Source organism: Chiloscyllium plagiosum, unplaced genomic scaffold, assembly GCF_037043375.1.
Source record: "Chiloscyllium plagiosum isolate Xiang-an unplaced genomic scaffold, Cpla_swu_hap1 HiC_scaffold_13, whole genome shotgun sequence".
Lineage (NCBI taxonomy): Eukaryota > Metazoa > Chordata > Chondrichthyes > Orectolobiformes > Hemiscylliidae > Chiloscyllium > Chiloscyllium plagiosum.
Genome location: NW_028270151.1, coordinates 69,770,248 through 69,797,554, shown reverse-complemented (window position 1 = coordinate 69,797,554; position 27,307 = coordinate 69,770,248). Strand labels below are relative to the sequence as shown.

Here is a 27,307-nt window from a genome sequence, read left to right as displayed (position 1 = left end):
TAAAGTAGTGGATAACACAAACACAATTTTTTATTACAGTTCATTATTTCATAAAACTTCAAAATGTTCACTGACCGTGACCAATTCAGTAAGTATTAAAATGAAATCCTGAGGTAAATTCATAGTGTGAGACAGGACCATCTTGAATATTTAATGTCTTTTAGTCATAGTTAACATTACAACGATGTCTATTAATAGATGAAATACAGCTGCAGTTTCCATCTTTACTGTACATATATGTAATAATCCCTGAAATGTGACTGCCTTACAGTTCATGTTACCACTTATACTGTGCTAATGATACACAGCTAAAACTCAGTTTGTAACATCATGCACAGAATTGACTGATTAAAAAACACATATTTAAATGTCTGATTTATTCAGTTATTCATTGACAATCTTATAGGGAAATATGAAAACTGTTTATAGAACATAATTATGGAGATTACTGATCCATAACAAGCAAATTGTTTAACTACTATTTGCTATCTGGTTAGTGTTATCAGCTCGTAATTGGAAGAAATCATCATTCGTGACAAACCTAACATAATGTGTTTACAGGTTCTGATATGGGATTCAGAGTGTTGTGATAAAAGTTATTTAATGCAAGTCTGGATACAGAAGGAATCCTGTAAACGTGGAATCATTATTGTTGTCAGCATAAATCCCATTAAATGTATTGTCTCCATAAACTTGTAACCACACTTCATCCCCCTCATCCAAATGTACTGCAACAGAACCTCCAGCTTGGTCTACATTATTATTCTGAAATTGATCATAAGTAAAAATTATAACCTTGTTGTTTTTGTACAGGCCAACCTTGACATCCTTAGTATAAACAGTAATGTGATATGAAAAGAAATACACCCCTGAATATGGACAGCTGAATTTGCCAGTCTCTTCGTTGTAGTGTTTTTGATCATTGTAAAAGATTTTGGAGAATTTGATGGGGATGTTTGGGACAGGATTTCTTGTGGTCAGTCCCACACTGAATGCTGAGCGGTAATAATAACCACTGTCTCCCTTTTCTCCTTTGTGTCCTGGCAGGCCAGGAAGCCCCTGTTCTCCATCCACACCTGGTTCCCCAGGCTGGCCTTCATCACCCTTTGCTCCTGGCAATCCTAAAACAAAAGAGAAAGTAAAATGAAGTCCACTATGCTCCACAATTTATGCAGTTGCATACTATTAATTTCAACTCCTTTTACATTAAAGGTGATATGTTTTTACCAAATTACCAAGTGATTATGCAGCTCTACTTAATCTCTGCTACTTGATGGTTAGGTTGGGATATGGTTGCGTTTTGACAAGAGTCTGTTAGTTAATCATGGGGTACAGGTCTCTGGCACAGTGTTAGTCAGAAGGGAAGGGAGAAGTGGAGCAGAGCATTAGTCACTGGGGACTGCATAGTTAGGAAGATAGATAAGAGGATCTGTGGGAACTAGAGAGACTCACGGTTGGTGTGTTGCTTCCCAAGTGCCAGGCTTCGTAATGTCTTGGATTGTGTTTTTGGGATCTTTGAGGGGTAGGGGGAACAGCTCCAAGTTGTGGTCCATATGGGTACTAACGACATAGGTAGGAAGAGAGATGGGGATTTAAAGCAGAAATTCAGGGAGCTAGGGTGGAAGCTTAGTGCTAGAACAAACAGAGTTGTTATCTCTGGTTTTTACCCATACCACAACATAGCGAGGTGAGGAATAGGGAGAGAGAAGAGTCGAACACGTGGCTACAGGGATGGTGCAGAAGGGAGGGTTTTGGATACCTGGATGATTGGGGCTGATTCTGAGGTAGGTGGGACCTGTACAAACAGGATGGTCTACACCTGAAACCAGAGGTGTACCAACATCCTTGAGTGGGGGGAAGATTTGCTGATGCTATTCGGGAGGGTTTAAACTAATTCAGCAGGGGGATGGGAACCTAAATTGTAGTTCCAGTGTCCAGAAGATTGAGAGTAGTAAGATCAGAAATCTGGTTTCAAGGTTGCAAGAATTCACCGGCAAGCAAGAAGGGGGTTTGAAGTGAGTCAACTTCAACGCCAGGAGCATCCGGAATAAGGTGGGTAAACTTGCAGCATGGGTTGGCACCTGGGACTTCGATGTTGTGGCCATTTCGGAGACCTGGATAGAGCAGGGACAGAAATGATTGTTGCAGGTTGCGGGATTTGGATGTTTCAGTAAAAACAGAGAAGATAGTAAAACAGGGGGAGATGTGACATTGTTAGTCAAGGACAGTATTATGGTTACAGAAAGGACATTTGAAGACTTGTCTACTAAGGTAGTGTGGGCTGAGATTAGAAACCGTAAAGGAGTGTTCACTCTGTTGGGAGTTTTCTATAGGTCTTCAAACAGTTCCAGAGATGGAGAAGAAAGGATAGCAAAGATAATTCTGGATAGGAGCAAGAGTGACAGGGTAGTTGTAATGGGGGTCTTTAACTTTCCAAACATTGACTGGAAATACTATATTTCGAGTGCTTTAGATGGGTCAATTTTTGTGCAATATGCGCAGGATAATTTCCTGACACAGTATGTAGACATGCCAATAAGAGGCGAGACCACATTGAATTTGGTACTGGGTAATGAACCCGGCCAGGTGTTAGATTTGGAGGTAGGTGAGCACTTTGGTGATAGTGACCACAATTCAGTTGTGTTTACTTCAGCGGTGAAAAGGAATAGGTATATAATGCAGGGCAAGAGTTATTGCTGGGGGAAAGGCAATTATGATGTGATTAGGCAAGATTTAGGATGCATAAGATAGGAAAGGAAACTGCAAGGGATGGGCACAACTGAAATGTGGACATTATTCAAGGAACAGGTACTACATGTCCTTGATAAGTAGGTATCTGTCAGGCAGGGAGAAAATGGTCAAGTGAGGGAGCTGTGGTTTACTAAAGAAGTTGAATCTCTTGTCAAGAGGAAAAAGGTGGCTTATGTTAGGATGAGATGTGAAGGCTTAGTTAAGGCACTTGACATTCGCAAGTTAGCCAAGAAAGACCCAAAGAGGGAGTTAAGAAGAGCCAGCTGGGATATGAGAAGTCATTGGCAGGTAGAATCAAGAAAAACTCTAAGGCATTCTATAGGTATATCAGGAATAAAAGAATGACAAGAGAAAGATTAGGGCCAATCAAGGATAGTAGTGGGGAGTTGTGAGAGAAGTCCAAGGAGATAGGGAAGAGCTAAATGAATATTTTTTGTCAGCATTCACATTGGAAAAGGACAATCTTGTCGAGGAGAATACTGAGACACAGGCTACCACTAGATGGGATTGATGTTCGCAAGGGGGAGGTGTGAGCAATTCTGGAAAGTGTGAAAATAGGTCAGTCCCCTATTTATCCTAGGATTGTGTGGGAAGCCAGGGAGGATAATGCAGAGCCTTTGGCTTTGATCTTTATGTTGTCATTGTCTACAGGAATAGTGCCAGAAGACTGGCGGATAGCAAATGTTGTCCCCTTGTTCAAGAAGGGGAGTAGAGACAGCCCTGGTAATTATAGACCAGTCAGCCTTATTTCGGTTGTGGGTAAAGTGTTGGAAAATTTATAAATGATAGGATTTATGATCATCTAGAGACGATTAAGTTGATTAGGGATAGCCAGCACAGTTTTGCGAAGGGTAGGTCGTGCCTCACAAACCTTATTGAGTTCTTTGAGATGGTGACCAAACAAGTAGATGAGGATAAAGTGGTTGATGTGGTGTATATGGATTTCAGTAAGGCGTTTGATAAGGTTCCCCACAGTAGGCTATTGCACAAAATACAGAGGCTTGGGATTGAGGGTGATTTAGTGTTTGGGATCAGAAGTTGGCTAGCTGAAAGAAGACAGAGGGTGGTGTTTAATGGGAAATGTTCATCCTGGAATTCAGTTACTAGAGTTGTACTGCAAGGATCTGTTTTGTGGCCACTGTTGTTTGTAATTTTTATAAATAACCTGGATGATGACGTAGAAGGATGGGTTAGTAAATTTGCGGATGACGCTAAGGTTGGTTGAGTTGTGGATAGTGCCGAAGGATGTTGCAAGTTACAGAAGGACATAGGTAAACTACAAAATTGGGCTGAGAGGTGGCAAATGGAGTTTAATGCTAGAAAGTGTGAGGTGCTTCACTTTGGAAGGAGCAACAGAAATAAAGAGTACTAGGCTAAGGGTAAGATTCTTGGTAGTGTAGATGAGCAGAGAGATCTTGGTGTCCATGTACATAGATCCCTGAAAGTTCCCACACAGTGTGTTAGCTTTTATTGGTGGAGGGATTGAGTTTCGGAGCCATGAGGTCATGTTGCAGCTATACAAAACTCTGGTGCAGCCGCACTTGGAGTATTGCATACGGTTCTGGTCACTGCATTATAGGAAAGATGTGGAAGCTTTGGAAAGGGTTCAGAGGAGATTTACTAGGATGTTGCCTGGTATGGAGGGAAGGTCTTATGAGAAAAGGCTGAGGGACCTGAGGCTGTTTTTGTTAGAGAGAACAAAATTGAGACGTAACTTAACTAAGACATATAAGATAATCAGAGGGTTAGATAGGGTGGACAGTGAGAGCTTTTTTCCTCGGATGGTGATTGCTAGCATGAGGGGTCATAGCTTTAAATTGAGTGGTAATAGATATAGGACTGATGTCAGAGGTAGTTTCTTTATTCAGAGAGTAGTAGGGGCATGGAACGCACTGCCTACAACTGCATTAGCCATGCCAACTTTAAGGGCATTTAAATGGTCATTGGATAAACATATGGATGAAAATGGAATAGTGTAGGATAGATTCAGGTTGGATCCACAGTTTGATGCAACATCGAGGGCCAAATGGCCTGTACTGCAATGCAATCTTCTATGTTCTATGTTCTAATGATGGGTGAGTAAGCCAAACCCATGGCCATAGATGTGCAATTTCCAAGAGGTGCTGCTGAACAGCAACTAGGAGGCCTGTTCTGGAATTAAGTGTATTTTCAGGTCTAGGTTACTGAAACAAATAGATGCTGTCCAAATAAGCTCAGCATAAACTATAAAAGAACTAGGCCTGGCACCTAATGGTCAGCAGTTCTCAGGGCTATGTTAGGCGATGCAATAATCTGGTGAGCCATGATAGTAAAAGTATGAGAATCTATTTAAGTTTTTTGGAGTCAGCTATTATAAGGAATCCAATCACAACTGTACACCACTCTTATACATAGTAGAACATCAAAAAGGATTTTTATGGTATGCAGAGGTGTCAGACGTAAAATCCTTTCATCACATTGTCTAGGAAAAGTAAACTTCTACCTGGAAAAGTTAATGGAGCAAATCACAATCAGCAGTTCAATTCAAAAACATGTTATAGACAAAATGTATTTACACAGATCTACTCTCGTTATTTTAAATGGGAGAAGATAGTTGTCATTGCAATGGATCATACTCAAAGAGAGAGATTTATTGAAGTAACTGAGTTTTGATCTCCCGTAGGAGATTTTCATTCCCTTCTCCTCATACTCTGTCTTCCTGCCCCTTCTCTCCTCACTCTCCTGCTTCCTCTTCCAATTCACCCCTTCCACCTTGCCCCTTCTCCCCTCCCTTCACCTTCCTTTTATGCCCTCCTCTCCATCCACCTCTGACTCACCCTGTTGCCCTCCCTTATTTCCCTTAACCCTTGCATGTCCCCTTTTTCCCCTTCTTCCCTCTCTTTCTCACTACCTCCCATTCTTCCACCTCTCCTCTTCTGCCACCATCCCCCTTCCTTCCTCTTCCATCTTCCAACCTCCTTCTCTCCTACCCTGCTTTCCTCTGCACCTCTCCCCTCCACTTCTCCCCATTCCCTTTCTCCCCTCTTTCAGGGCATCTCTCCTCCCCTCTCCCTTCCTTCTCCACCCCCCCCCCCCCACCCCACTCTTTTTCCCACTGCTCTCCCCTCCCTTTCTCCCACATGCACATTTCCAGATTAATGTGCATACATTGTCGACTGTGGTTGTGGGTATCAGCCTAGTTTCTGCCTAGTTTCCATTTGGCATCATGTCCAAGTGGATCGCTGGTGTCCAGCCACTGTGTTGTCCTGAAACAGTAAAGAGCTAATCATATTGAAGTATTCTCAAAGACAACACACATGGGAGTAACATGCATTTTTCATTGTTTGATATTTTGCAGAGTGAAATGAAGTTTGAACTATATACATATGATTAAAGTAATTAATTATTTTAAGAGTATGTGGGATTGCTATCATAATATGGAAGTTTGATATTTGACAAATATATAAATTAGACTTTTAGTGCCTCTGGGCTGCTCAGCTGTAATTATGAATGCAGTACACTATTAAAAGTCAAACTACACCACATTCAACAGGTTGTAACTTCTCCAAGGATTTTATTTTAACAGCAAGATTAACAGTATTTTTTTTTCACAAATCTTTATTCGAATTCCACCACCAGGAAGATAGGAAAACACCCGGGTGGCCAGTGACAAACACTGCCCTTCACATCAAAGGGCAGTGCTGTGTGATCAAAACAGTGAGGGGGAGGGTAAGATTAACAGTATTAAAGGATTAGTGCTAATCAGTTTAGTGGATTTGGATTGACTGTTGACAGGGGTCTTCAATTGGGCACCCGGTGGAAAAGTGTATGTCTAGACTTTGCTGTTTGACTTCACATATGTGTTCCAAAAGTTACTGTTGATTTCAGAAAAGTAATGAAAATAAATATTGATTTTTGCTTTTATTACTGCTGTAAAACCTAGGTCTACATTACTTTTGTATAATGTGATAATTCTGAAGGGGTTAATGTTGATGTTACATTGGATCCACCCATTCTACTGTTGGTGGAGATGTGGAATCCCATTCTGGCTTTGAGAAGACCATAAGACCATAAAACATAGGAGTGGAAGTAAAGCCATTTGGCCCATCGAATCCACTCCACCATTTAATCATGGCTGATAGGCATTTCAACGCCACTTTCTGGCACTCTCCCCATAGCCCTTAATTCCTTGTGAGATCAAGAATTTATCAATCTCTGCCTTGAAGACATTTAACATCTCAGCCTCCACTGCACTCCATGGCAATGAATTCCACAGGCCCTCCACTCTCTGGCTGAAGAAATATCTCCTCATTTCTGTTCTAAATTGACCCCCTCTAATTCGAAGGCAGTGCCCACGGGTTCTAGTCTCCCTCTCTGATGGAAACAATTTCCCAATGTCCACCCTTTCTAAGCCATGCATTATCTTGTAAGTTTCTATTAGATCGCTCCTCAACCTCCTAAATTCAAATGAATACAATCCTAGGATCCTCAACCATTCATCATATGTTAGGCCTACCATTCCAGGGATCATCCTGTGAATCTCCGCTGGACATGCTCCAGTGCCAGTATGTCCTTCCTGAGGGGTGGGGCCCAAAATTAGACACAATGTTCTAAATGGGGCCTTACTAGAGCTTTATAAAGTCTCAGAAGCACATCACTGCTTTTATATTTCAACCCTCTTGAGATAAACGACAACATTACATTCGTTTTCTTAATCATGGACTCAACCTGCAAGTTAACCTTTCGAGAATCCTGGACTAGCACTCCCAGATCCCTTTGTACATTGGGTTTATGAATTTTCTCACCATTTAGAAAATGGTCAATGCCTGTATTCTTTTTTCCAAAGTGCGAGACCTCACATTTGCTCACGTTGAATTTCATCAGCCATTTCCTGGACCACTCTCCTAAACTATCTAAATCTTCCTGCAGCTTCCCCACCTCCTCAGTACTACCTGCTTATCCACTTAACTTTGTATCATTGGTGAACTTTGCCAGAATGCTCCCAGTCCCTTCATGCAGATCATTAATACATAAAGTGAACAGCTGTGGCCCCAACACTGAACCCTGTGGGACACCACTTGTCACTGGCTGCCATTCTGAAAAAAAAACTTTTTATCCCAACTCTCTGCCTTCTGTCAGACATCCAATCCTCAATCCATGCCAGTAGCTCACCTCGAACTGCCATGAGGCACCTTATCAAAAGCCTTTTGAATGTCTACATAGTTAATATCCATTGGGTTTCCCTGATCTAACCTACTTGTTACCTCTTCAAAGAATTCTAACAGGTTTGTCAGGTATGACCTCTCCTTACTAAATCCATGATTCGGAGATGCCGGTGTTGGACTGGGGTGTACAAAGTTAAAAATCACACAACACCAGGTTATAGTCCAACAGGCTTAATTGGAAGCACACTAGCTTTCGGAGCAACGCTCCTTCATCAGGTGATGAAGGAGCGTCGCTCCGAAAGCTAGTGTGCTTCCAATTAAACCTGTTGGACTATAACCTGGTGTTGTGTGATTTTTAACTTACTAAATCCATGCTGACTTGTTCTAACTGACCCTGCACTTCCAAGAATTTAGAAATCTCATTCTTAACATTGAATTCTAGAATTTTGCCAACAACTGAGGTTAGACCAATCAGCCTATAATTTTCCATCTTTTGTTTTGATCCTTTCTTGAACAAGGGGGTTACAACAGTGATTTTCTAATCATCTGGAACTTTCCCTGACTCCAGTGATTTTTGAAAAATTACAACCAATGCCTTTGCTATTTCCTCAGGCACCTCTCTCAGAACTCTAGGATATAGCCCATTTGGGCCAGGATATTTATCAATTTTTAGACTTTTCAGCTTTTCTAGCAATTTCTCTTTTATAATGGCTACCGTACTCAACTCTGCCCCTTGACTCTCCTTAATTGTTGGGATATTACTCCTGGCTTGCATTGTGAAGACTGATGCAAAGTACTTATTAAGTTCTTCAGCTATTTCCTTATCTCCTAGCACTAGCCTTCTTGCATCAGTTTGGAGTGGCCCAATGTCTATGTTTGTCTCTTGTTTGTTCCTTGTGTATTGAAAGAAACTTTTACTACCATTTCTAAAATTACTGGCTAATCTATCTTCATATTTGATTCTCTCCTTCTTTATTTCTCTCTTTGTTATCCTCTGTTTGTTTTTGTCGTCTTCCCAATCTTCTGATTTCCCAGTTCTCTAGGCCACTTTATAGGCTCTCTCTTTATCTTTGATACATTTCCTGACTTCCTTTGTCAGCCATGACTGTCTAATCTCCCCTAGATAATCTTTCTTTTCTTTGGAATGAACCTCTGCACTGTATACTCAATTACATCCAGAAACTCCTGCCATTGTTGCTCTACTGTCTTCCCTGCTTGGCTCTGATTCCATTCGATTTTCATCAGTTCCTCTCTCATGCCCATGTAATTATCTTTATTTAAGTGTAACACCATTACATTTGATTTGGCCTTCTCTCTTTCAAACTGCAGACTGAACTCTACCAAATTATGATCGCTATGTCCTAAGTCTTCCCTTACTTTAAGACCTTTTATAACGTCTGGCTCATTATATAGCACTGAGTCCAGAATAGCCTGCTCCCTTGTGGGCTTCATCATAAGCTGTTCTATAATGCCATCCTGTAAGCATTCCATGAATTCCCTTTCTTTGTATCCACCAGCAACATTATTCACCCAGGCAAAAGTGAGGATTGCAGATGCTGGAGATTAGAGTCAAGATTAGAGTGGTGCTGGAAAAGCACAGCAGGTCAGGCAGCATCCTTTACAGATGAAGGTCTCCTGCCTGAAACATCGATTTTCCTGCTCCTCGGATGCAGCCTGACCTGCTGTGCTTTTCCAGCACTACTCTAATCTCAACATTATTCACCCAGTCCACCTGCATATTGAAGTCCCCCATGGTCACCGTGACCTTGCCTTTCTGACATGCCCTATCTATTTCCCAGTACATCTTGCACCCCTGGACCTGACCACTGTTCAGACGTCTGTACATAACTTCCATTATGGTTTTTTTGCCTTTGTGGTTCCTCACCTCCACCCACACAGACTCCGAATCATCTGAAGGAATACATGTGCATGTTCCAGCTTCTTAAGGAACTGGTAATTATGTCTGACCAAATGTAGTGGTAATTATTGCTATTATTCAATAAACATTATCCAAGAATAATGCCTCTTCTGCAAATACTGTATAGTAATGTACCAATCACTAGGTAGGCCCAAGTCAAATCAAGGTAAACTGATGATTGGTGGCACTGAACTATCTCAAGCAACCCAATACAGCATACTGGTACAAGTGGTAAATACTACAAGGTGCCAACAGTGTTCATATGGGAAAATACCACGGTGGCACAGTGGTTAGCACTGCTGCCTCACAGCGCCAGAGACCCGGGTTCAATTCCTACCTCAGACTGTGTGAAGTTTGCACGTTCTCCCCGTGTCTGCGTGGGTTTCCTCCGGATGCTCCGGTTTCCTCCCACAGTCCAAAGATGTGCAGGTCAGGTGAATTGGCCATGCTAAATTGCCCGTAGTGTTAGGAACAGGGTAAATGTAGGGTATGGGTGGGTTGCGCTTCGGCGGGGCGGTGTGGACTTGTTGGGCCGAAGGACCTGTTTCCACACTGTAAGTAATCTAATCTAATCTAAAATGTTTGTTCTTTCTTTCTGTCACCATTGACCTTTCCCCTTATTAGCCAATGGTTGGATATTCCACCTGTTGTGTTAATAAGCCACACAGGCAAATACAGCATTTAGAGTAAATGTGATAGAAATGGGGATCTTTAGAGCAATGGGTGTAATCTTTAAGGAAAGTGGGTAGAAGGAACTAATGCAATTATAATAGATGACTATTGCAAAAGGGAGAGTGGTTATGATGCAACAGGGAGAAGTGTAGGGTGTGGAAAGTCAGAAATGAACCATATAAATTTGGGAGAGATGTGGAAATTGGAACGGTAATCAATCAAATCATTTAGATGATATAGATACCAATGACTAGCACCAACATAGTCATTACTGTGACAGAGAAAGTGCTGGATGTTCTGAATAAGACTGGGGCATGAAGGTTTAATTCACAGAGGATGAATTCCATCACTAAAGACTCATCAATAGGAAGCATGAAAATAATCCATTGGGGTAACCCACATTACCCACTCAGTGACTTACATGTCTGTTACATTGAAGAAGCAAACTTCTAACTTGGCACTGCAGAAGTGGTAAGATCAAGCCACACTCTGTGCAATTAATTCAAAAACCAAAATGTACAGATTTCAAGATTAAATGGAACTACAATGCAAATGCAAAATAATTCTCAGTGCAAAACCTGAAACAGAATAAAATAATTCTTATCAGTTTTTCAAATGTTTTTGCAATGCCGATTTCCAGTAATATCAACAGGTTATTAAAATCCATTTTGAAGTATTGCATTTTACCTGTTTCCCCTTTTTCTCCTTTTGCACCATCACGACCATCTCTGCCTGGTTTACCAGGAAAGCCATTATGTCCAGGACTGCCAGGTATTCCTGCCATCCAGTTTGGGCAGCCATGAATTATTTTGGGCGATTCTTGTGGAGTGGTTTCTGGAGCTTCAGGTTCGCTTATTTCAGTGATAGGTTCAACTTCGCTTGTCTCAGTGATAAGTTCAGCTTCGGTGTCATCCGGTTCCACAGTTGTTTCATCAAAGTGCCCGAGCCCAACCAAAGCCACCAGCCAGAAGAGTTGTTTAAATAACATTTTCACTGTGAATGATGAAGCTCTGATCCAAGTTACCTACAGAAGATACATAAACACTTAATGTGATGATTTGGAGATGCCGGTGTTGGACTGGGGTGTACAAAGTTAAAAATCACACAACACCAGGTCATTACACGTGGGAACACCTCCCACCTTGTACATGGCAGGTACTCATGTGACTCAGCCAACGTTGTCTATCTTATACGTTGCAGGCAAGGATGCCTGGAGGCATGGTACATTGGGGAAACCGAGCAAAGGCTACGACAACGGATGAATGGGCACCGCACAACAATCAACAGACAGGAGGGTTCCCTCCCAGTTGGGGAACACTTCAGTGGTCCAGGACATTCAGCTTTGGACCTTCGGGTGACCATCCTCCAAGGTGGACTTCGGGATAGCTGATAGCTAAGTTCGATACCCATAGGGAGGGCCTCAACCGGGATCTTGGGTTCATGTCACATTACAGATGATCACCATTGCACTACACACACACACAGATATTCTTACACACACACACACACTCACATACACACGGACACAGATACACACAGACGTGCACACAGACACCCACACACACCCTTATAGACACACACACACTCCCGCACTCACACATACACCCCCTCACAGACTTAAGACACTCTGCACTCACTACACACACACACACTTTCTCACACTCACAACCCCCACCCCAGACAGACACACGCACAAAGACAGACAAAGAACCACATGCACACATATATTTTGTGTGGTGAATTTGTACTTGCAGAGTTACATTGCACTTTGCTCAAAATCTGCATACATTCATGTAGAACTCTGAGCTCAAAAACTGCATGAATTTATGTAAAACTCTGTTATCTCACTTTTTAGATTAGAATCAATCTAAACATCATGGCATAGACAGAGAACACAGGGGGTTAACACCTTCAACACATTGTCTAGCTATCACCATTGTTAACAGCTAACCCGAGAATGCAACTTTAAAAAAAAGGGTTTTGTGATTTACACATGAAAGAAGTGAAACTATCACTGTATTCTAACAGATGAAAGGCTTAACAGACAATCAATTTTTCAATGTATAATTTCAGTTACATCACCCTGCAAATTTTTGCTATAAATTCTGTGTTACGATCGAGCCCTTCACAATCACCTGATGAAGGTGCGTCGCTCCGAAAGCTAGAGTGCTTCCAATTAAACCTGTTGGTCTATAACCTGGTGTTGTGTGATTTTTCACTTAATGTAAGTTATTGACATTCTCGGTAATAGAACACACTGTCTTGAAGGAAACTATAAAGAAAAATATAAATCAATGCTGATTTGCAAAGAAGATTTATATCGCAGTCAGTCTGCAAAATCTTTTTTAGAATCAACAAACAACAAAGCACAGAAGATCATTCAGGCCTATGAACACTTTCAAAATATCATGCAGTTAGTCCGACTTTCTGGCTCTTTTCTACATCTTTTTTGTAAAGTTGAAAGCTTTTGCCTTCAAATATTTATTTGATTCCCTTTTTGAACACTGTTATTAGAACTTGTTCTCACCAGCCTGTCAGGCAGTACCTTCCAAATCCTGTGCATTTGTTGCATAAAAAAGAAATTCCTCATGCCATCTTAGTTCTTTTGCCAATCACCATAAATCACTACTCTCTGATTGTTGGCACTTCATGCATTGGAAACAGGTTGGTCCTTTTTACTCTTTGTAAACTCTTTATGATTTTAAACACCTCTTCTAAAGCTTGTCTGTTCTCAAAAGACAAACCCAATTTCTCCAGCTTATCCATGTAACTGCAATCTCTCATCCCTCAGACATTCTGGCACAGGTCATTCTGCTATAACGCACATTTCGTCAATGGGAATTTGCTGTGATGTGATTGATGAATTAGAGATGCTGTTTCTAAAGTGCAAACTTTTAAAACGTGTGTTGGCTGTAACATGGTTACATCGCCAACACTTTAAGTGCTGTTTCTAAAGCATGATATTTTATAACATAGGGTTGCATAAGAATGCAACCATTGTGTTATAGAAGAGCTGTCTGTACATCCATCTCTTCTGTATCATCTCCAATGCCTTCTTGTCCTTCCTAGTGTGTGACCTGCAGAATTGGAGCTCTTTTTAATGGATGAGCTACTAACTAGCCTGTTCTTGCAGGCAGCGGGAGAAGGAGATTGAGCTGTCTGCATCCTCACTCCCTGCCATCATTTTCCTGTTCAAGGCCATGAAGGGATATGAAAATACAAATGAAATGACTGCATGCAAATTAATGTTTTTGCTGACTTGACAATAATGTTAAAGACAAAAATACTGCAGATGTTGAAATTCAAAGTAGACAACAGGAGGCTGGAGGAACACAGCAAGCCTGCCAATATCAGAAGGTGGAGAAGTCTTCCTGACACGTTGACTTCTTCACCTCCTTTTCTCATTCAGTGAGTCAAATTATGTGGATTATTCTTGCTAAATAAATGTTGATTAGTCCTGTTTAAATGAAATGGTTAAATGTCTTTAAGGATGTACATTTTGATTGAAGACAAATATTGCGGATGCTGAAAATTTGACAAAAGCACAGAGAATGCTGGAGAAACTCAGGACTGGCAGCATCTGTGGTTAATGTTTCAAATTTGATATGATTATTCTTCAGAACAGACTTTCTTTTAGAACTGAAAATGTTAACTCTGTTTCTCTCTCCACAGATACTGCAGACTTGCTGAATTTTTCCAGCATTCTGTGTGCTTGCTACATTATTAGTGAATTGGCAATGGGACTGTTTATAATTCAGAAACAAGAAATAGAAACATAGGATTGGAAGAGGCCATTCAACCTGTTGTGCATGCTATGTCACTCAGTTAGATCATGGCTGATCATTCCTCAGTGCAATATTCCCAGACTGTCTCTATACCTCTTCATGACATCTGTGAACAGAAGCCTAACAACCTCTGTCTTGAACCAGCTCAGTGATTGAGCTTCCACAACCCTCTGGGGTAGAGAATATCCTCTGAGTGAAAAATATTTCTCCTAATCTCCGCCTTCAATGGCTTATCCTTATTCCAAGATCATATTCCCTGGATCTACACCACTCAGTTAGGGAAACATTCAATCTACATCCACCCTAGAATACATTTATAAGAATTTTGTAAATTTCAATGAGATCATTTTTCATTCTTCACAACTGTAAAGTTGTGAATTCATTAGAGTTTAGAAAGTTGAGGGGAGATCTAATAGAAACTTACAAGGTAAAGCATGGCTTAGAAAAGGTGGACGCTGGGAAGTTGTTTCCATTAGGTGGGGAGACCAGGACCCGTGAGGCATTGCCTTAGAATTATAGGGGGTCAATTTAGAATGGAAATGAGGAGACATTTCTTCAGCCAGAGAGTGGCCGGGCGGGCCTGTGGAATTCATTGCCACAGAATGCAGTGGAGGCCGGGACGTTAAATGTCTTCAAGGCGGGTAAATGGAGTTGAAATGCCCATCAACAATGACTAAATGGCAGAGTGGACTCGATGGACCGAATGGCTCTACATGCACTCCTATGTCTTATGGTCTAATGGAGTAAAGACCTAATCTCCTCAATGTATCCTCAGACGTCAGTAAGTCCAATGAGTCCAAGACACAGGTTACTTTACCTGTACACTTAGGAGGCTAACAGGTTTAATTTCTGACTCACTTCAAAAATTTTCGACTATTTTATATTCAGGCAAATATTTATTACTGTACCAGTGGTAAAAAATGGAATTGTCCTACTTTATTAAAACAAAACCGAACAGAAAAGACTAATTGATTGGTTGATGTGAGAATGTTTCATAAAGTCTATAAGATATTCAGTGGAATGAGTGAGGTGGAATTTTCCTCTGAAGACCAGTGGAGCTCCTAATGGGATTCTGATGGGCGGTTGTGGAAAATTGTTTAAAACATTTCTGCCCATTTTCACCCTGGTTAAATGTGCTAACTAAATTAATGTGCCATTATGTGTCAATAGTGTGAGCAAGTGATTTATGCGTCACACTTTCTGTCACTTGTACTGCCAAGCATAAAGAATGATTCTACGAAACACAAAATTAATAAAGCACTTTGTCGTGTATGTCTGAAAAGTCTTGTCATATATAGTAGGGAACCAAAATTGGTGGATGTAAAGTCAATATGTTAAAAATCTATAACAGGATACCAGTGACATTGCTAGAGCAGTCAGTTACCAATCAATAGGTAATTGTTCAATAACAAAGGGGCATTTGAATTCCACTTCCCTGTCAACATGCCACACTGAAGTTCAGTGCCCCTTCTTTAAGTTCTTGTATGACAGAAAGTTGATTTTGCATTCACAAGGCTTCCTCCATTGCTGGGGGCCCACCTAAAGCATTTAATTAAGAACTATTCAGGGTAATCCTTCAGGATCATCAGTAGGTTGGACACTTACTTGAAATCCCACCTTACTGCACACAAGGGAAAATTGGCACTGAAGAGGAAAATCCCAGTCTACAGTCTACAGTACCATAACTGCCTCAAGCTTAGGAGGTGACTCTTAGACCATTGACTAAATAAAATCACCATAGTCCTACTGGACCACAGGGTTGCTCTTTTATTAGAGAGAGACAACTGGTGATGGTATAGAAGAGGAACATTCTATTGAATTGCATACACGTATCATTACCAGTTCATCAACAGGAGATCAATTGAGGAAGTTTGGACCGGATACACAGTATCAGAAGTTAGTGGCCACACATTTTAAAGTTTAAAGATTTTGGTATCACCTATAGCTCACTTTGCACTTTCGGATCTGTTTCCATGCTGTATGACATAGTCAGAAGGCTGTGCGTTCAAGTTGCAGTGCAAGGTATGATCACAACAGAGCAGTATTGAGGGAGTGCTGCACTGAATAAGAGGCTGTCGTTCATGTTCACACTAAACAGAGGTCCATGCTACCCTCTCGGATTGACATAAAAGTTCTTGTGCTACCGTTTTGAAGAACAGGTGAGTTATTCCAAGTGCCCTGGTCAATATTTATCTCTCTGTTGGCAACACAAAAACATGATCTTACCGTTATTGTATGCAAATTGACTGCCACATTTCTGATCTAGCAACAGAAACTACACTGCTGAAGTACTTCATTAGCTATATATTGTGCTTTGAAATTCTCTGAATTCATGCAAGTTACAATATAAATGCAAATCTTGCCTCTTTTACATAGGAAAAGATGTGTTCTGAAACTATCATCAGAAAACAATTCAATAGAAAACAAAACAGGGGCGGAGAATTATTAAAATATGCTGAGGAAGCTTTAATTGAACACTAAATAAGCCAAAAGAAAGGCTTGTGGTAATGTAGCAGGTTCTCATAACTGTTTAAAATATCTCTTGATATGCAATAAGGATAATTTTAACACCAGAAAATGGATGCGTTTGTGGTGAAAAATCAGAAACTTAAAGGTGAAAAATCAGAAACAAGCAACCTAACACCTCCAGTCCATCCCTCTTGCTTTAAGAGAGCTGAGATGTGGGAACTGATCAATCCATATCTGGAGTCAGTTTAATCAATAAAACCTTTGAATGATGCTGCACATTGTGACAATGCTACTCCTATAACGAGGTTATGTTGTTGTTAGATATTTTTCAGAGGGGTCAGAAAGGTAGAGGTTCCAATATATCTGAAACTATCTACTTGAGAAAGCTTTCAAGAGTTTTTTTAAAACACATGTACAATGAAAGGGAAGTGACCAGTTCCCCCAGTTCAGGGTTTGGTTTGGTTTGGTTTTAGCAAGCTGTTTTTTTTAATAGCTGCTGGTTAAGTCTTAGCTGGGAACCCAGAAAAGCTGCTGGGGACCCAAAGAAGCAGTTCCATGCTGATCCTGTCTCTCTCTGACATCTCTCCTATAAAAACCTGTGTTTGTTTTTACCTTTTTTTTGGGCGGGGGGGATGTTTATGGGGATGTTTAAATATTTGGAACAGCATCATTAAGTTGCAATAGAGACTTTTGGGTTTTCAGATAAGTCATGTTATTCTACATTCTGTTATTTTTTGTTCTTGTATAAACAAATTCTATTTTGTTGAAAACTGAGTGATTGGGCCAACAGCATCACTCATGGAATATCCACTTACGCCTGCTTAAAATAACTAGAAAAGTTAGGATCTGGGATACCTTGAAATGTTTTGAGGAGGTATGGCCTGGTCCATAACAATGTCTTCCTTTGGCTGTATCTTTTTAATTACTAGCCCAGTTTCCCAAGGCTCAGGAAACCTATCATATTCAAGAAGGGCTAAATTCATTAGCTAAATGCCTTTGTAGCACAGTTTGTACACCAGGAGAAACAGAAGTGTTTCCTCAGGGGTCAGTAGAACAAAAACATTGAACACCACCTACACTTTCACAATCCTCCATCTCACTGTGATCACTCAATCTCTTATTGGTGTCCCTCTCCCTTTCCCCAGACTCCTGATTCTGCCCCACCACGGTCACTAATGCCCTTCTTTCACAATACCACCATGATCATCAATTCTACTCCCCTCTCTCCCAGTCTCCAAGCCTCCAGTGAATCTCTCTGCTACCTCATGAATCTCCAGCCATCGTGTTCAATGCTGAACCACCCTTAAACATGTTGTATTCACCCTTGCCTCCCCGATAGCTACAATGGTGACTCTCAACTCCAAACCCAACTGATTCATAACGTGAACGTTTCTGGAGAAAATCTGTTCACATTTGGGCAGTGAATCTGAAAAAAAGGACATCCGTGGGGTGAAATCTTCATGGCATCTGAGCAATCCATCCTTCATGGAATTGTTACAATGCAGAAGGAGATCATTCAGCCCATTGTGACTGCACCAGCTCTTTGAATGAGCATTGTGACTTGATTCCATGTTCCTGCTTCCTCCACATAACCCTTCATATGGTTCTATGTAAATTGTCATCTAACAGCCTCTTGAATTCCTTGCTTAAATCTGCCTCCATCATGTTTCTAAGCAGTGCATTCTAATTACACACTGTGTGAAAAACTAATTTTCCCACATTGTTTTTGCTTCTTTTGCATACTATTTTCAGTCTATGCCTTCTCATTCTCTATCTTCTGGTGAGTAGAACCATTGGGTTTAACCCCTCACACTATTCCAAAACCCACCTTGGTAAATATCAGGACTGTTTTAATTGTACTGATTGGTTATTCTGTAAGGAAATAGAGTTAGTATTTTACATACTGCAATCAATTAAACACCTAGTTAACTGTCATTTTCATTGCCCCTAGTTGTGGTAGGAATGTTGCTTCAATCTCAAAGTGAACTTGCTGCTCTGATTTGTATGCTATCTTGGAATTGTTACATTGATTCATTAATGTTACATTGATTAGTTTAATGTTATATCAAAAGAATGGGCTTTCAACACTGCATCAATATTGATAATTTTCTCAATCTAAGTGGTGATTAAAACTCCTGATTGAGGACTTGAAGTCTCAACTCCTAATTCAGGAGGCAAGCCTACACTGTCCCGAATCCATTGAGGATGGTTTAATCCGTTGTGCCAGTGTCATTGCCAAGTCGGAGCAAGGAAGAATGTAAAATTGCTGCCAACAATGTGGAGCAGAGTACGGAATGTAGATAAAGATAGAGGGGCCCTTGGGAAGATTGCTTAACGAAAAGTTGAATGCCAGGCACTACAGCTAATAGACGTATTTAATCTTCGTATCAGCATTAACACAACTAATGATATGGAGTAATATCAGAAGGCCACCTGTTTATAAAAACTACCAGAAATCCAACGGTAAATGAACTCCACCAACTTTTGTTTTAATAAAATTCCAGCAATAGATTAAACTCCGATTTTTAAAAGTATATATAAACATATATTCACACATGGGCATTACTGGCTGGGCCAGCACTTATTGCCAGCCCTAATTACCCTTGAGAAGGTGGTGGTCAACTGCTGCCTTGAGCCGCTGCAGTGTCTGTGCTATGGATTGACCCACAATGCGCATTAGGGAGGGAATTCAGGATTTTAACCCACCGGCAGTGAAGGAACAACGATACATTTCCAAGTCAGGATGGTGAGTGGCTTGAAGGGGAATTGGCTGGTGGTGGCACTCCCATGTGTGACATGAAGAGAACAGGGCATATGGTGTTGCATCCCTCCTACCAAAGCCACCTGGTATTATGAAGCCAGATTAATTTTACTTTTGGGAGCTCGTTCACATGCTCCTAGCCAGTAACCTGCTCAGAGCCAGCAGGACCTAGCAGCTGGTTGTAATGTTGCAAGGCAAGAAAACAGTGGTTAAAATGAAGTCCCTGGTACTCAGACAAATCAAGGGTGGGGTTAGTGGACCTCTCCCTTCTCAGGCTCATGGTTAGGATTGCAATCAGGCCAAGTTGATTTAATCTAAGCCTGCAATGCTAACATCAGAGAAGAATCAGGTTAATAACTGCTGGGTGCCTTTCTCACATGATCAGTAAAGCTGAAGGCATGAGCGAGAGTTTACTACCACAAAATAATCCCCCAGTGCCCAGACTCAATGTGCATCTTGAGCCCCTAGAAGAGACAGTAGGATTGGGCACTGTGAGCAGATCGGCAATCTACCTGGCATTGGAAGTATAGTGATCCACTGACACCAAGAGTATGTGACAATGTTCCTGGCACTGGGAATGTGGTGGCAATCTTCTTGGCAGCAGCCAGGACCCTTATCCCATTGAGGATAGTTAACTGTCTGGACCAGCAGCTCTATAAACTCAGCAACAAAACCAATAGTGGTGGCCACTGTTGATGCTGCAGGCAGAAGGACAGGTTACCTCCACATTGAGGCTCCAGTGTTTGAGTAGGTAACCCCGTTCAGGGGTGACATCAGAGCAGGAGAGCTGCAGAGGAGGCTGTTGCTCCCAAGGGCTTCCTTCCTTGAGACATGGAACCTTTATAAACTCAGCTTTCTTCCTCCACTCTAGGAAGCAACCAGCAGGCCAAATCCATGTAGCTAGGGGCCTCTCCACAGAGTAAGGCAATGTGCCACTGCTGGCAAAATGCCAGTGGGATAAATGGCTATGGCTTGGCCTTTAAATTATGTTAATTGGCTGCCCTGCCTTGAGTGAGTGGAAATCCCCCACTGTTGCCATTTATGCCTTTGGGAATATATTGTGGCAGAGTAAATAGGATAAGCTTCCTTTCCAAGTCCTTGTGCAGCCATTTTCCAACCACTCCTGCATCCTACTCCATCTCCAGTGGACTGGCAAAATCCCAAGAGTAAATTTAACTGCCTATCCAGTGGCTGCTGGGTAAACTGTGCAAAAATCTCTGATCAGTTGACATTGCCTACATTACATTCTTCTCGCAATCATTTCAGCTTTTAATTAAATTTAATATTTGTGTCAAAAGATATGCATGTGATGTAAACTCTCCAGACATCAGTTTTCCAAATGCAAAGCTTCTTTCACTAGTTGGAAATCAATTCCATTTGATCTCCCTCTGCATTAATGAAAGTGTAAGGCTATCCTGGGTGATTCCCAAGCTGAATAACCTCTCAGTTATTCTGGCTACATTCTCTTACTGTACAATCAACCTTAAGAAGTAGCAAGTATCAACCAATCCCAAAATGTTAATACATTGCAAACAGTACTGGCAGATCTCTTACATGTCTTCATTTTGCACTTTTTCTCTCAATTAAAGTGTTCAAATTCTTCTCACAAGTGAATCTTGCAGACACCAAACGTTCCTTGTGTAATTGAATCTTGACTAATAATAGACAAATGCTACTGAAGTGAATACTTTAGTCCAGAATATGTATTAGCAATTAGCCAACCTCCAATTAACTCAAAAAAATTGCTCTTACATTTACTTTAATTTAACAGTGTGTAATAAACTTTCCACAGATATTTCAACAGATGTGATGCAATGCCACAGATTACCAATTGTGCCTTTCTTATTGATGAAATTGTCTGACAAATTGACAGTGCAGAATTATAATGTTTGAAATTTATAAAAGATAAATTTTGCAATGTTTTACAGATAGATTATTCTATACAGTGTATAAAAGGTGCAAGTTTAACTAACATATCTGTGAATGCTGTAGATTATAATAATTTCAGTAACCATGCAGAGCAAGTATTACAATTTCAATCAATTTTTCTCATGAAAACACAAAACATTTTCCCAGGATAGAGACATTTAAAAAATGACATAAAAGCTGAATGTTACCCGTAAGTTCACGTTGTCCTTTCCTTTCCTTTCACTCGGAGTTGACTCCTTGCAATGCATTCAAGGCTGACGTTACATGATCTGGCTGCCCTAGTGCTTCTCCACATGGAATTGTCTGTCACTCTGAACTAAGATCCTATTTGGCAGCTGATAATTTGATCACTATTAATTGTGTCTCTTTTTTTAATAGGCAGAAGGCCTGAGAAAGCTAGCAAAGTATTTAAAATACATCATCTAGAATACTCTTAAAAACTTGTTTTCCAAATTGCTGTCAAATTGGACAGAATGAAGTTCACTCGAGTAATGTTTTGTAAATCAACTGCACAGCAGCTTTTGACTTTAAAAGCATTATAGAAAATAATGTATTGCTGTGAATATTTTGATTGTACTTCAAGTTTAATACTTGTGAATGTTAAGGTTTTTGGAGCAAGAACATCACTAATAAACCCAACCTTTTACCATTATTGGTTGTTACAGTGCCTGACACATTACACCACTATATTTAGATATGAGATCTTAAAATTATATTTATATCTACCACATAAGGTCGAACCAGCTCAGAGATGGAGGTTCTACAGCTGAGAAATAAAAATAGGAACTCTCTGCGGAACAGAAGCATGGCTTATTTATAAAGATTGATTTCAGCTCTGTTCAAATTCTTAAAAAGTTTGTTTTTTGTAGACATATTTTTGTAGATTGGTTCATATTATGTATTGTGATTGGAAGGTATCTATTTCCTGTTATTAGCAAGGACAGAAGAGAGAGGGTAAGGGGAGAGGGTGAAGGTTTGCTCAATGCAGAGGCAGAGACAGTATCAGAACTCACATTTGAAAGGTGATCATTTCTTGAGAAAATATTGGAAGCTTTAGAAATAATTCAACTCTTTTATTCAGGAAAGTACTGAATCAAAGAGCAGGGACTGTGTGGCCAGTTTGCCTAACAACTGTTATTTGCTGGAATCTATCATTAAGGAGGTAATAACAGGACATTTAGAAAATTACAAAATAATCAGTCAGAGCATTTAAAAAATTAATTTGGGGAGGTTGGTGTCTCTGGCTGAGCCAGTATTTATTGCTCATCCAGAAGGTGTGGGGGCAAAATTGCCTTCTGAACCACTGCAGTCCATCTGGTGTAGGTAGAACCATAATGCCTTTAGGGAGGAAGTTCTGGGATTTGAACCAGCAACACTGAAGGGATATGATGAGTGAGTGCCTCAGAAATGAACTTGTAGGTGATGGTGTTTCCATGTACCTGCTGGCCTTGTCCTTTCAAATGGTAGGATGCCGTCAAAGGAAGTTTGGTGAATTTCTGAGGTGTACACTGCTACTAATGTGCATCAGCGGTGGAGGGAGTGAATGTTTGTCAATGTGGTGCCAATCAAGCAGGCTGCTTTGACCTGGATGGTCTTAAACTTTTTGAATGTTGGTGGAGCTGTACTTGACCAGGAAAATTGGAACTACTCCACCACATTCATGATTTGTGTCTTGGACAGGCTTTGTGCAGTCAGGAGGTGATTGCAGGATACTTAGCCACCAGGATACTTAGCCTGTTACCTCCTCTTGTGGCCACAGTATTTATATGGCTAGCCCAGTTCAGTTTCTGGTCAGTAGTAACCCTCAGGATGTTGAGAGTGGTGATAATGCCAAAGGACAATGGTTAGATTCTCTCTTGTCAGAGATGGTCATTGCCTGACACTTGTGTTGCATGAATGCCACTTGTCAATCCAACACTGGATATTGTCTGGGTCTTGCTGTATTTGAATATAGGTTTGTAGAGTCGCGAGTGGTGCTGGAAATTATCCAATTATCCAGAAACATCATTTCTGACTTTATATTGGAGAAAAGGTCAATAATGAAGCAACTAAAAATGTTTAAGGCCGAGATACTTCCTTGAAGAAGTCCAGCAGAAATATCCTGAAGCTGAAATGATCTCTAATAACCATCACCACCTTCCTCTGTATAGTATGACCCCAAACAGCATAGAGTTCTCCTCTGATTCCCATTTACTGTAATTTTGCCAGAGTTCCATGCTGCCACGTTGAATGAAAATCAGCCTTGATATCAACTGTTCCTGACCCCTCACTTCTGGAACTCAGCTTTTTTTGTCCTTGTTTGAACCAATGGTGCAATGAGGTCAAGAGCTAAGTTGGTCTGGTGAAACTGAAGCCAAATGTGAGTGAGCATCTATTCATGAGTAAGTATTTTTGTTGAACTCAATTAAAACAGTAGGGGGCTGAGGTCAGAATGGGCCTGGAGAATTAAATGATAAGTAACTTAGAACTCAAAATCACATTCACTGGCCTGTTTCCACACTGTTCCATTTTATTTTTCAATTCTTTTTCTTTTGAAGAGGAGCAGATATGAATCTCAGAGGATGGTATGACAAGGCCTTTCTTGCCACCCTCAACCTGTTTAGAGACATTCTCCATGGTGGAGAATCTATCTAAAGGAGGCTTGGGGTCATGTTCTGGTGAGCACTGCACTGACAAGGACCCACAACTAGAATAGAAAGGAACAGTTGACATTCACTGATACTTTAAGGACTGCTGGAGAATAGGCAGAGCCTAGTGTAGGTCATCAGCCTCTGGACTTGGATATTAATGAGTTGGTGGAGATGCAGAGACAAGCAGGAGACCATCTGGTAGAGGTGCCAGAGATCAAGTGCAGACTGAAGTGAAGGGCAGAGGGATCTGTCCAAGTCCTGTCTCATGTCATAGCTCCTTATTGCAAATACATGACTGTGTGGAGAGCCAGGTCCAGCAGAACCATCACTATCTTATGGATATATGCAGGGGCCTTTATACCAATTCTCAAGCTCATTCAAAGCTCAGCAAGAAGGGACCAAAGGACCCTGATCCATCTCTGGGCACAACATACCCTCAAGGGGTGATGGTGGTGCCATCGTCAACTGAAAGGTAGGAAGAGCAACAGACAAGCACTCAAGGATTGTCATCTCAGAATACCCAGACATGGCACACATTGAACCTGTCCCTCTGCCAGGAACCTGGAGCTATACAATTGTCACCCAACAGGCTGGTGCCCTCCAAGTCCCATACCATCAGAAAATACTCACTCACTAAAATCATCTGAGGCAAGCTACTAAAGCAGTCAGCAAGCTTCCTCAAACTAACTGCAGCTGCCCTGGTGCCACTAAAATGTAGCGTCGGAAGACCAACAACACTAAAATCACATCAGGTGCGTGGTGTGTTAAGCTTTTGGACAACTTAACACTTGAAACCAATATTGCACTGCGTACCACAGCTCTATGGTCACTTTCAATATGTTAAGGGTATTGGCTATTTATGTTTTCCTGTAGACAATTTGGCATGGTGTTGATCACTTTACATGCTCACGTGCACATCACGTGCAGCAGGAGAAAATGCACGGTGGGTGTTATTGCCTGCTGCCCTCTGAGAGGAACATGACCTTTGGAAAGCAAAACCTAAATGATTAGATTTCATGTGTCAATCAGTGCAGTTAAACCTATCTAACCTCTGTAACAGATGGATAGCTGTGGTAAGCTGAACTCGATGTCATATAAGCACAGCCCTCATGTAATTCTGTAAAACTCCATACTGATGCTGTAGCTAGGAAACCAAACAGCTGTATTGGTGCCAAGGGAATGTATTAATGAACAATTAGTAGCAAATAACTGACCGACTGTAAATTGAATGTTTTGGGCACATTAACTGTCTGGTTCCTTTGAAGGACAAATCGGTGAATCCCCAATTGTACTTGTGGGCGGCTGATTGGGAGATGCCACACATTTCCCTGGTAGAAGCTTGAAGGGAGTTGGTGACTCAGAAATTCGATGCCTCTGATCTTCAGGACCATTGGCATTGCACCATCCTGCAGCTCTGCCACCTGGAGGTGGCAGATGTAGGTCACAACTTCCCCAGACATGTGAAGATGTCTCTGGCACTCGCTTCCCTCATCTGCAGGTAGATGTAATGTCTTCAGTGAGGTAAAAACAATGACTGCAGATGCTGGAAACCAGATTCTGGATCAATGGTGCTGGAAGAGCACAGCAATTCAGGCAGCATCGAGGAGCTTCAGCAAAATCGACGTTTCAGGCAAAAGCCAGGACCCTGCTCGAAGGTGCTGAAGACCCTGGTTACCTATTCAGATGCTGCCTCTTCATCCACAGCTGCAGCCCCCTTTGCCTCAGTCCTGTCACTAGGCATTTCTTCTTCTCCTCCTCCTTGAAACCTCAGCAATGGTCATTTAGCTGCTGGGTTAATTTGGTCAAACATCAGGCATGGACATACTGAAATGTGAATGAATATCAGGAATAAGATGTTTGCAATCTTGATATAGACAACTTATCCATGGGCCCTCATCAGGGTGTTAACGTGCTGGATGCTACCCTTCCCACAACCCCCGTGATCCGGTGAAGTACATCCTTCATGACCCATAACTGGTTTTCCCCTTCTTCATTCTGTCACAGGCACCATCTTTCTAGAGTTTATCTTTTTCATTGCGTTCCATGCATGCAACTAGTAGATCAATCTGACTCTTGCTAACCTTCATTACCTGCTGTGATACAACCAGTACAGAGGCCAGGGCTCCTCATACAGAAGCCTGCTGCCAGGTCCTCACACCTGCCTCACCTGTAGAAACACCCTCCTTTCCTTGATCGCAGGCCACATTTGAATTACATGTTTTTAAAGGGTGTGATGGGCTCCAGGAGTAAAATCTTTGAGGAGAAAGTGAGATCTACAGATGCTGGAGATCAGAGCTGGAAATGTGTTGCTGGAAAAGCGCAGCAGGTCAGGCAGCATCCAGGGAACAGGAGAATCGACGTTTCGGGCATAAGCCCTTCTTCAGGAATGGGGAAAGTTTACTCCAGGAGTAAAATGACTAGGTCACTTTCTCCTTCCCTGATGTGGCACAATGTTTGCAGCTCTGACTCCAGCTCCTGAGCTTGGATCCTCAAACTGCAAACCATAACTATACAGGCATGTTCTCTGTGGATCACCTTGATGTACAGTAGCTCTCACATACTGCAGTAATAGCACATCACCCATCCTGCCATTACTGCTATACTTAATCACTCTAGTTTCCCTGATCGATACAATTTATTGTAATTTCTTAAATAAAATTGTACCAAATGTATACTAAAACTATTTTAAGAAAAAAAGAGAAGTGAAAGACTGGAGAACTAAGCATCGACTGAAAAGTTCCCTTTAACTATAAAGACTAGTAATCTTATCTAGTCTTACTCATTGATCAGTTGCTTTCCCCACACTACCTTCATATTGTGATTTGTAATGTCACTGCTTCTGACGTTAAAGCACGACAGCCTCTTGACTAACATCTTTTATCCTCTCCCACTTGTCTCTTGCTCTGAAGAGTTTAAGTCTTGCATTAAAGATCAGTTAAAGCTCCTTTTTTCCTCTCTGCCCCGAACGTGGGAGACAAATTCTTTGCTATACTCACTCGGCCTTTGACTCCCTCAGGCCAAGTCTCCGCTGACTATAACCGTGCTTCTTACTCCTTCTCCCTGCCAGCTCAGGGTACATGCCTCCTACCGAGCTTGGGAAGCAAGTTCTTGAAATCCCATAACACCTGCCAACCCACCCGCTGAAGACCTCACAACATTAAACAATGTTGGAAAATACCAGATACTACTTCTTTGCAAGAGTCGGGTAAAATTCAATACCAACTAACCTGACCATCCCTTTTAATGAG

The 27,307-nt window shown here is 41.3% G+C and overlaps 1 protein-coding gene across 4 annotated transcripts; it reads right to left on the bottom strand.

Annotated features, from left to right (window-relative positions):
• Window positions 1-27,307, bottom strand: LOC122555807 (adiponectin-like). Of its 4 annotated transcripts, XM_087993731.1 has the most exons (4): window positions 21,630-24,587; window positions 15,782-15,785; window positions 11,173-11,509; window positions 1-1,121 (listed from the first exon to the last, which is right to left on the bottom strand). In XM_087993731.1, exons 1-4 carry the CDS (start codon window positions 21,722-21,724, stop codon window positions 601-603), a joined length of 957 nt encoding a protein of 318 aa, XP_087849857.1. In that variant the 5' UTR covers window positions 21,725-24,587; the 3' UTR covers window positions 1-600. The 4 variants fall into 4 exon arrangements, with proteins under 4 accessions (XP_087849857.1, XP_087849855.1, XP_043557904.1 ...); XM_087993729.1 differs by lacking the exons at window positions 15,782-15,785; window positions 21,630-24,587 and adding an exon at window positions 27,287-27,307; XM_043701969.2 differs by lacking the exon at window positions 15,782-15,785 and having other exon boundaries at window positions 21,618-23,541.

Excerpts from the sequence above, each read along its gene's own strand:
- LOC122555807 (XM_087993731.1), bottom strand. The coding sequence starts at position 21,724 with ATGTGGAGAAGCACTAGGGCAGCCAGATCATGTAACGTCAGCCTTGAA. Across the intron at positions 1,122-11,172 it reads AGGAGAAAAAGGGGAAACAG|GATTGCCAGGAGCAAAGGGT; the intron begins GTAAAATGCAAT and ends CTTTTGTTTTAG.